At 36.9% G+C, this 10,353-nt stretch overlaps 1 protein-coding gene across 1 annotated transcript; it reads left to right on the plus strand.

Annotated features, from left to right (window-relative positions):
• Positions 1-5,487: 5,487 nt before the first annotated feature.
• LOC136847360 (MIF-like protein mif-2) lies at positions 5,488-8,946 on the plus strand. Its single transcript, XM_067118963.1, has 3 exons — positions 5,488-5,923; positions 7,614-7,786; positions 8,774-8,946. The coding sequence occupies exons 1-3, from the start codon at positions 5,816-5,818 to the stop codon at positions 8,838-8,840; spliced, it is 348 nt and encodes a 115-aa protein (XP_066975064.1). The 5' UTR covers positions 5,488-5,815; the 3' UTR covers positions 8,841-8,946.
• The last annotated feature ends 1,407 nt before the right edge of the window (positions 8,947-10,353 follow it).

The following is a 10,353-nucleotide window of genomic DNA, read 5'->3' on the forward strand; positions in this document are numbered from 1 at the left end:
AAGCGCTGAGGTCATTCAGTGCTTAAGGGAAGTTGAAAGTAAGAAGATTTTAAAGGTGTAACAGGAGGAAAACCTAGCAGTTGCACAATGAAACAATTGTTAGGAGAGGATGGAAAGTAAGATGGAAGGAAGAGAATATGACCAGAGCTACAGTAAAAGGAATGAAAGTTGTTTCAACTAGGGTCCAAAGGGACACTGCAAAGATCCTGCAGAGAACCATGTGAGGTGTACTGATGGTACTGCCCCCAATTGAGTTAGATGTTCATGAGATTAAATGACACATGCTAACCACACAGAGCTCAAAGAAATAGAGTACTTAAATCAGCCTGCAAATTTGAGAAGAAAATTACAGAAATCACCAACTAGGTTACTTATAAAGTACTCCCAGATGCTTAACAGTCCCAAAATAAATGGACCCTGTAGGGGGTAGTGCTATCAGTGCACTTCACGCACTGCACCATAGGCATTACTTAAGGTTCTTTGCAGCACACCTTCAGCCCTTATCTGCAACCCCTTTCATTCCTTTTACTTTACCTCCGTTCATATTCTCTTTTCTTCCATCTTACTGTCCACTCTCTCCTAACAATTGTTCCATAGTGTAATTGCAAGGTCTTCCTCCTGTTACACCTTTCAAGCCTTTTTTCTCTCAATTTCTCTTTCAGCACTGAATGACCTCATCTTAGGTCCCAGCGCTTGGTTGGCCTTTGGCCTAAATTTTATATTTCAATTCCAGTTCAAGAGAGTTCTGCCATAACTAACTGAGATGAAGACATCCAGATCTATGCAAAAATATTATGTCTCAGGAACAGGATTAAGACCTGCAGTATCTTATTATGTTGAAATTAAGTTCATTATCCTACAAAGTCATATTATGCAGCCATGCTTTCATTATTGTGTTGACAACTTATAAAAATAGTCTTCAAAAATAGGGTAATATGAATTTGATCAATTTGGCAATTATAATCAAGCTAAATTTATGATGATGAGATCTCAGATAATAAGGTAATACATAAAAAATTCAGCCAAACTTATGTTGATTGAGATAACTATTATATACAGTAATGTCCCATATTTTACAACCACAATTTGCTGTGTAAAATATATATAGTAAATATATGTTAAAAGTTTAGATAATACAGTACTATGCAAATTCATAAAAACTTATTCACAATTATCTCAAAGTTATATAACGAAGATCCTCATTAATAACGGTGTTATACAAAATATTTCATATTTTTACATGGCGACAGGAAAGACTAGTAATCATTAACAATTTGGTATTTTAATTGCCCTACTCTTGGTACCATCAAATTGCCTGTCCTGCCATCCAAACTATTAAGATGGATAGTTTGCTAATTCCACCTCCTTCCATATGCTTTCATTTGAGCAAAATACGTGAGGAGAACCAAAGCAGCCTGGCAGACATTGCAGGGACCTCATTCACCTGCTAAGCTCCATACAGTTTATATTCGTCTAACATGCTATGTTACGCTAAAGGCATATCTCGGGATCCCTGATCTCCGTCACCCTCTTGTGACTCTCTGCCGAAATCCATCAGCATCAGTTCAACAATGGTGAGTACCATGGATGAATAGGGCTTATTCTTAAAGGTTATCATTACGAACTCTACACCGTTTTGTTGGCTATTGAAGTTTCCTGTCTGTCATATGTAAATTTAATGAGATTCGTCGCAATTTTTGTGGTCTTATGTTTATATATTTGTATTCTCTTGTCCTTTCAGATGATGGAGCTCTCAGACTAATGACTCGAGCATAGTCCTAAATTCCTGCTATAAATAACTGGGTAAGAGAATCATTTATATTAATGTTTCGAATGACTATATTTAAGAAGGATAGCTTCCCATAATAAGACCATGCATATTTATATTATTAGGTTTATTGTTCATTTCAGGATTATTGAGTTTGGTTTAAATGTATCAGCCGTTGATTTCCTTCCTGATAAGGGATCTTTCCTAGATAGTGACCCCCAGCAAGGTTCGGGGGTTGTCATCCAGGACTAATATTGTCATTATCTTTATTATGTCATTATCTTTATGATATTTATAGTCTTGTTTAAGTTTTTACAGTCATCCCAAACAGGCTTATACTAAACACACTGCAAAAGTGGATACATACTGGGTTAAAACCCTTGGCGGTCACTATCTAGGAAAGATCCCTGATAACTAATATGAACCTCAGTTATTCATGTAGAAGTTAATTTTATTTGGTTCATTATTCCAGTGGTTATATTCTTCTGTAGATATACAATCCTAAATTTTTTGTATTAATCATCATAAAATTTCTGTTTCACTTTGTTTGTTTTTATGTACAGCCCTCCACAGGGATAATTCCCTCTCTGGTGGGCCCTTGTACATTTTCAAAATAACGTGCTTCTTATATTTTGTAATTGTCTTTCAGTGTTTTCTCATCAGTATCGTAGCTCCTGCAGAATAAGAGAGTCTTTAGTTCCTTTTTAAATTTTCATTCTTCTTGTATACTCTTCACTTCAGGCAGTATTTTGTTGTATAGTCTTGGTGCACAGTGTACAAATGCCCTTTCACCTGACTTACAATTTGTCCTAGGTTCAAAGGCTTCACTTGCATGTCTGATTACATATTCATTTTGGGTCTAAAGAAGCTTAAGTGGATTCAGATATGTTGGTTCATCATATTTTAGTGCTTTAAAGACTGTAAGTAGTATTTTATATTCTATTCTAGCTTTTACAGGGGGCCAATGTAGCTCAATTAGTGCTAGGGTTATTCTGTCACAAGAACGTAGTCCTTTTATCAACCTGGCGGCTCTATTTTGTACTCCTTGCAATTTTCTTAGTAGGTAGTTAGGGAGACTGTAATATATAATGTTGCAGTAGTCAAGCCTCAATAGTATTTGGTTGCAAATTGCTGTTTTCAGAGTACTGTATCTTCGTTTAGGTATTTTCTAATAAATGCAATGTTTCTAATATGACAGTTACAGGTTTGGTTAAACAAATCATTTATAACTAATAACATAGACAATTCATTATCAGTAAATACTTGTAAGCTCCTCAGTGCTGCTACAATATTTATTGTTGACGAACCAATAGTTATTCTTTTGAAGTGTTCATATTTTCGTAGTACACTGTCAGATCCAAATAGCATACACTCAGTTTTGTCTTCATTAAGTTTCAGTTTCTTCACCGACATCCATTTTTTGATATCTTCCATTATTGCAGTGGACCCAGAATGCTGCCTTGAGGCACTCCTTTAGTTAGGCTTTTCTTTTCTGATTTCACATTGGATATAACCTTCCTATTTTCTAAGTAGCTTTTCTACCATTTGTGTACACCATCTTTGATGCCCACTGCTCTCAGGTCTTCAAGCAGTAGATTGTGGTCAACTGTGTCAAATGCTGCATTTAGGTCAAGCATAACCAGGATGCTACATTTGCCATTTGCTATAATTTCTACCATATCATTTATAATTGCACACAATGTAGTCTCTGTTGAGTGGTTTTTTTTCTGTATGCTGACTGATCATCAGGTATAAAGTTGAGTTGTTTCAAGTGTTTCCATGTTTGTTTGTGAACTTCCGTTTCTATACGTTTTGATAAGTACGATAGGTTCGATATTGGTCTATAGAAGCTTAGATTTTCTTTATCACCTTTTCCTCTATAGGCCGGCTTTATACAAGCAAGCTTTTCACTATTTGGGAAAGATGCCTGTGCTAGACTCATGTTGACAATATCAAAATATAGCTCTCGCAACTGATCAAAGTTTTTTTGCATCTTTTATATCACTTATGGGAATTGGGTCAGTTTCACAATAAGGTGTTTTTACTTTTCTCATCATTTTGTCAAAGTCACTCATGTTCAGTTCTTTAAACTTGATGAATTTGCTATTTCTCATTGCGATCACCGGGAGATCAGGAGGGATCTCCTATCTAAACTATGACAGATTCTCTCAATTTTTTCTTCAAAGTAGTTCACAAAGTTATCGGCCAGGTTTTTGTAGTCACTAGTTACGTTAGGTAGAACTTTTTCTTTCTTGAGTCCCAATATTCCGGCTAAGTTGTCATGGATTTTTGGGGGATTTTTCTCTACCCTAAACATTTTATTATAATATATTTTATTGGTTTTCATAATCAAGTCGTTGTAATGATTTCCAGCTGTTTTATACAGTGGCCAATTTTCACTACATTTTGATTTTTTCGATCTTTTCCGTAATCTTCCATTTTTCTTTTCTTTTTCTTAGCTTCGCGTAATTCGCTGTTAAATCATTTGGCATTTTCTTTAACTATTATTTGCCTTCTTACTTCTGGACATTTATCGTTGTAGCTTGACGCCAATATACTTTTGCTATAGAATGCAAAACAGCTTACACATAGGCCTACTTGGTCGCCTGTCAAGGTATTTCTCAAATTACACCTGCACTCCTGGCTTGTTTCTTTTATTTTCTTTATGTTCTCAACAATAAATTCATCAGCTTTAAAGTTGATTTCGTTTCTGTAAGTAGTAGTTTTTGTCAGTGCATAACCTTTCCAGATATTTATGCTAAATATAACTAGTTTATGTATGGGAGATATCACGCATTCAGGCTCAACTTGTATGTCACTCACAATCTCGTTGTTTTTGCTTTGTATCACTAGGTCAGTGGTATGGTTCAATGACGATGTCGGTTTTTTCACAACATTTACGAGGTCGTGGCTTTCAAGTAACTCTATGAATTCTTTGACTTATTTGTCATCATTATCATCCAGATGTAGGTTGAAGTCACCACAAATCAGTGGACTGTACTGTTTATTTGTGATAACTGTTATTTTAAAGGCTCATTTAGCATAATAAATATCATATTTCTAACATTTTCCTATATGTGTGTGTGTGTGTGTTGCTTTTGCACTCCACATCAATATCCACTGCCATAAAGCTAAGTTGACTCACCAATCCTTTATTACATAACAGCTTTGGTTTCCATAGACAATTCTCTCTCTCTCTCTCTCTCTCTCTCTCTCTCTCTCTCTCTCTCTCTCTCTCTCTCTCTCTCTCTCTCTCTATATATATATATATATATATATATATATATATATATATATATATATATATATATATATAATGTTTGCACCAGTACAGGCTACGCGTCCCTTGGTAAACACCATTCTGTATATAGATAAACCTGTTGAGGCAAGTTGCCCAATTGTGCTCACCTTTCTGTTGGTAATTTCAAACTTTCATTAATTTTAAAGATAACTCCTTCAAGTGCAAGCAAAAGTGAACATTATTCTTAACGGTATCCTCGACGTCCTCTGACTAGAAAATAAGATAGAAAAATAAGAAAAATATGAAGTGCAGCTTTTGTGTCTTCGGCTTACTTATGTGGCAAAGTGCCCAAACGTGCCGGACACAGTTATCTTCAGAACTGTGGCGTAACTATACGGTGCTCACTTATAGTATTCAAGGTCAGAGAGAGAGAGAGAGAGAGAGAGAGAGAGAGAGAGAGATATGGGGAGATAATGATACTATTACCATGACTTGTGTGCGCGTGTGTATGAGAGAGAGAGAGAGAGAGAGAGAGAGAGAGAGAGAGAGAGAGAGTGGGCGGGAGTGGGTGTTCGGAGATGATACTACTACCACGATTAGTGGGAGACAGAGAGGAGAGAGAGAGAGTGGTTGGAGCGTGTGTTGGTCTAGTGCAGTAGTGCAGCCGGCGATTAGTTGCAATAGAGCAAGAGTTGTTATGAGAGAGTGAAAACCAGCCGCTGTTTTATAACGTATAGCATACATCATCATTCGTAAAAACAAATATAACGAATTACTTTATTTGCTAAAAAAAAAAAAAAAAAACGATGCCTCTCGTTACGGTGAAAACGAACACGTCCAGTGAAAGCATCCCGAAAGACTTCCACATTCGGGTTACGAAAACGTTGGCTGAAGTCATGGGCAAACCAGAAGAGGTAAGAAATTAATAGTTTATATTATTGCTCTCTCTCTCTCTCTCTCTCTCTCTCTCTCTCTCTCTCTCTCTCTCTCTCTCTCTCTCATTTTGTTCCCCTGGAGAATAGAACTGTATATTTATCTTGCTTTGATATATATTTGCAACGACACAGTTTGTCACTGTTATTCATACTCTCTGAGAACCTATATCTAACTTATGCAAGGAGACCTAGACCCATGGAACAAACCAAGTGTAAGCTTAGATTTTAAACCATTTCTAGGTAATTATATTTGCCATCACTTTGTCATTGTTATTCATGTTCTCTGGGAGCTATAATGAACTAATTTATTAGGCCAATGGAATAACTGGTTCAAGTTTTGATTGTAAACCATTAATAGAGGAACTATAACTAATTTAGAAGGTCTATGAAGTAAAAGGGTTTAAGCTTTGATTGTGAACCATTTATAAAAGGAACTATATCTAACCAATTTAGTGGGCCTATAGAATAAAAGTTAGTGAAACTTTTGATTGTAAACATTTATAGAGAGAATTATATCTAACGTTAATAGGCCTAATGAATAAAAATGAGTTTAAGTTTAGATTATAAACCATTTGTAGAGTTATATAGAAGCTAAAGGTCTTTATCTGGCAGCTGTAGATTTATTGTCAGTCTAAAGCGTATAAAGAGAAGGAGAAAGAGAAGAGTTGCGTAAGAAGCTATGAGTGGCGTGATGGAGGAAGGTTGGGGGACGGGGTTGGGAGGGAAGGAGGTAGTTGGGGAGTGTTCTATCATATCAGGGGTGCTACTGTTGCCATGTTTGACAAATGTTCCGAATAAGATAATTTTTTCTTCTTCTTCTTCTTCCCCTCCCCCTTTTTTTTTTTTTGGCTGAGAAGGGGAGGGGGTCATTTATCTACTAAAAATTGGTACATGATTATGACTGCTTTATCTGTATTCCAGCTATCAATAATCCACTTAAACCATTATCTCACTTTATTACTGCAACTGCGCTTAAAACAACTTAGGTTTCATACCTAAGCGTCTCAGTTCATTTTTAAGTTAATTACTTCAGCTCACTTGCGACTACTGAAATTTTACTTGAAGTTGCCATTGTCTCATGCTGGCATAAGGCCTGCTAAATCGTCAAGGGACAAGTTTGTTATTGAAGTATAACTAAAATAACATTTGTCATCAAGTTACTATAACATTAAATGACATTGTCACCAACATTTCAGCCAAATAATTTGTAGTATACGGTTACTTTAGTGTTGTGGTATTGAATAGGTCTACTGTTAGTTTCCTTGATTCCATTGATCATTCCTGTTGAAGCAGACCTATGTATTAATCGCTGTTTTAACATTCCAGTGTTAATAAGTTATTCATTTAAGCTAATAATAATAAATGAACGAGCGAGAAAGAGAGCGAGTCAAAGAGAGAAAGAGAGCGAGCCAGAGAGAATGAGAGCGATAGAGGAACAGATCGTAAGAGAGAGAAAGAGAGCGAGTCAAAGAGAGATAGAGAACGAAAAAGAGGAAAAGAGAGCAAGAGAGGAACAGATCGAAAAGAGAGAAAAAGAGAGAGTGAGCGATCAAAGGAGAGAAAGAGAGCGAAAGTGAAAGAAAGAGAGCGATAAAGAAAGGAACGGACGAGAGAGAGAGAGAGAGATAGGAAAAGAGAGACCTAAAACAATCATTCCACCCTTTTTCAGCGCATTTCGGTGACGCTGGAGCCAGGAAGATCCATGACGAGGGGAGGGACCTCGGAGCCATATTGCGAGGTTCACGTAACAGCCATTGGGGTCGAGAGCCGCGAAAAGACTCAGCCAGTAGTTCAGCAACTGACGAAGGTTATCACAGACCAGACCGGCATTCCTTCTCATAGGTGAGCTAATAGCTGGTCTTGAGTTTTTTTTTTTATTAGATTTGGTCTTGAGTATATAATTATTTCAAGTACTAGACTTATGTAGTTTGGTCTTGAGTGTATATATTAAGCTTTAGTAGTACCAGACCTACGTAGTTTGGTCTTTTAAGCTTAGGAAGTATGAGACCTTTATAGTTTGTTCTTGAGTTTATATATAAAGCTTTGGAAGCACTAGACCTATGTAGTTTGGTCTTGAGTTTATATATATGATTGGAAATACTAGATCTACGTAGTTTGATCTTGAGTCTATCATCGGTAATGCTAGACCTATGTAGTTTAGCCTTGAGATTATTTATTAAGCTTTAGAAGTACTAGACTCACGTAGTTTGGGCTTGAGTTTACTTATTAAACTTTGGAAGTAATGTACAGTACTTGTATAGTTTGGTCTTGAATTTATTTGTTAAGCTTTGAAAGTGATAGACCTAAATAGTTTGGTCTTGAATTCATCTATTAAGATTTGGAAGCCTAATGTTTTGATCTTGGGTTTACCTATTAGCTTTGGAAGCACTAGATCTGTGTAGCTTGGTCTTGAGTTTATTTATCAAGCTTTGGAAGTACTAGACCTCTGTAGTTTGGTCTTGTGTTTATTTATTAAGCTTTGGAAGTACTAGACCAAGGTGGTTTGGCCTTGAGTGTATCCATTATTGAAAGTACTAGACCTAAATAGTTTGATCTTGAGATTATTTATTAGCTTTAGAAGTACTAGACCTATGTAGTTTAGTATTGAGTGTATTTATTAAGCTTAGGAAGTACTAGACATATGAAGTTTGGTCTTGAATTTTAAGCCTTGAAAGTACTAGAACTATGTAGTTAGTCCCACTGTTCCGCAGTCTATTTCAGAAATATTTAATGCATGCTCACCAAATGACGTAGGCCTACATATGTATCTATGACTGAACCATTTTAAGAGACATTTCATAATAATTGTATATTTCCTTGACTTCACAGGGTAGCCATTTGGATCGTGTCAGCCCAACCACACCACATAGGCGTCAACGGTGAACTCATGGGATGATGACAGTTGAGAATCATTTGCGTTCATCTTTTTTTTTTATGTGAAATAGCATTATTCAGTATTGCTGGAATTGTATAATAAGACTGGAATATATTTTTGAGCAATATGTTTCATTTGAATGCAAAGTTGGGTCACCTCTCTAGCTTAGTGATTTTAAGGAGTTCAACAGCCTACTGTCGTATTGTGGGCGTTTAATATAGAAAACGAATGCAGAATTTCAATGTACGTCAATACATTCGTTATGCATTCTTGCAACATGATTGCATTGCAAGCACATTGCAATATACTGCAATTTTGCCGTCATATTTGCCATTAGTAGTAAATCGTTTTTAAAATAGTAATTCATTATAAATGTAAGTGACAGTTTTCAATAGAATTCTTCAATTTGCGCCACCGCTCAAATATTTCCACTACAACTTGGCTGTAAGCACCGCCCTCTCTCTCTCTCTCTCTCTCTCTCTCTCTCTCTCTCTCTCTCTCTCTCTCTCTCTCTCTCTCTCTCTCTCTCTCACACACACACCTCCCGTCTGTCTGTGTCTCTCATGTTAAGCCACAAAGAATCTGTGACCATGGTGAGAAACCGACATAAATGCTATTCTTAGTAAATTCTATTTGAGAAATGTTAATTATATAATAATAGTGTCCTGGGTGACCTGGCCTTCCAGTGTGACCTGAACTGCGATGATATTCAAGGTTACCAAGAGGGGGCGGGGCTTCGTGAAGCCCTGGACCAATCAGGAAGCACGAACCACCTGGGAAGGTATAAAGCCACGTTAGAAGCCGGAATGGAATGGAAATTAGTAGTAGTCTTGCTTGTGTTTTGTAATCGATATATTTCGAGTAGCTCTTTGACCTCACGTCGCCATGAGGGGGCGGGACTTGTGAAGCCCTAGGCTAATCAGGAAGCCCTTGGTAGGGTATGAAAACACGTTCGATAACTTGGTGGAAATCAGTACCAGGCTTGCTTGTTTTGAGGAACGGCTGTTATGTTCGGGTGTCCCTTTGAACCCCCCAAAACAATGGCTGTAGGTAAGAATCTTATTTCCTGGGCTTTTATTTATTCTATATTTACTTTTATTCAAGTTTAATTTACTTGTAAGAGTGACCTATACTTCGAATGTCACTTCAAATTCGGCTGATTTGACCTTCGAGTGTGACCTGAGCCATGAGAATTATTACAAATTAGGGTAGCTTACCAGGGTAACGTCAGACTTGAGTGTGACTTAAGCCCTGAGGTAAGTTCAAGTTTAGATAACTTAGAGTGTGACATACTTCTTCAGACTGACTTGAAACGCAAGCATGACTTCTGTTAAGGATGACTCGTACTTGCAAGTGTAAATCGTTGGCCTAATTCCAAGCGCAATTCGTAGGCCAACTCCAATATGACTCGTAGGCCTACTTTCAAGTGTGACTCGTGTGTCAACTTTCAAGTATGACTCGTGGGTCAACTTTCAGTTATGACGCGTGGGTCAACTTTCAAGTATGACTCGTAGGTCAACTGTCAAGTATGAAC

This window comes from Macrobrachium rosenbergii, chromosome 16 (genome assembly GCF_040412425.1).
Source record: "Macrobrachium rosenbergii isolate ZJJX-2024 chromosome 16, ASM4041242v1, whole genome shotgun sequence".
NCBI lineage: Eukaryota > Metazoa > Arthropoda > Malacostraca > Decapoda > Palaemonidae > Macrobrachium > Macrobrachium rosenbergii.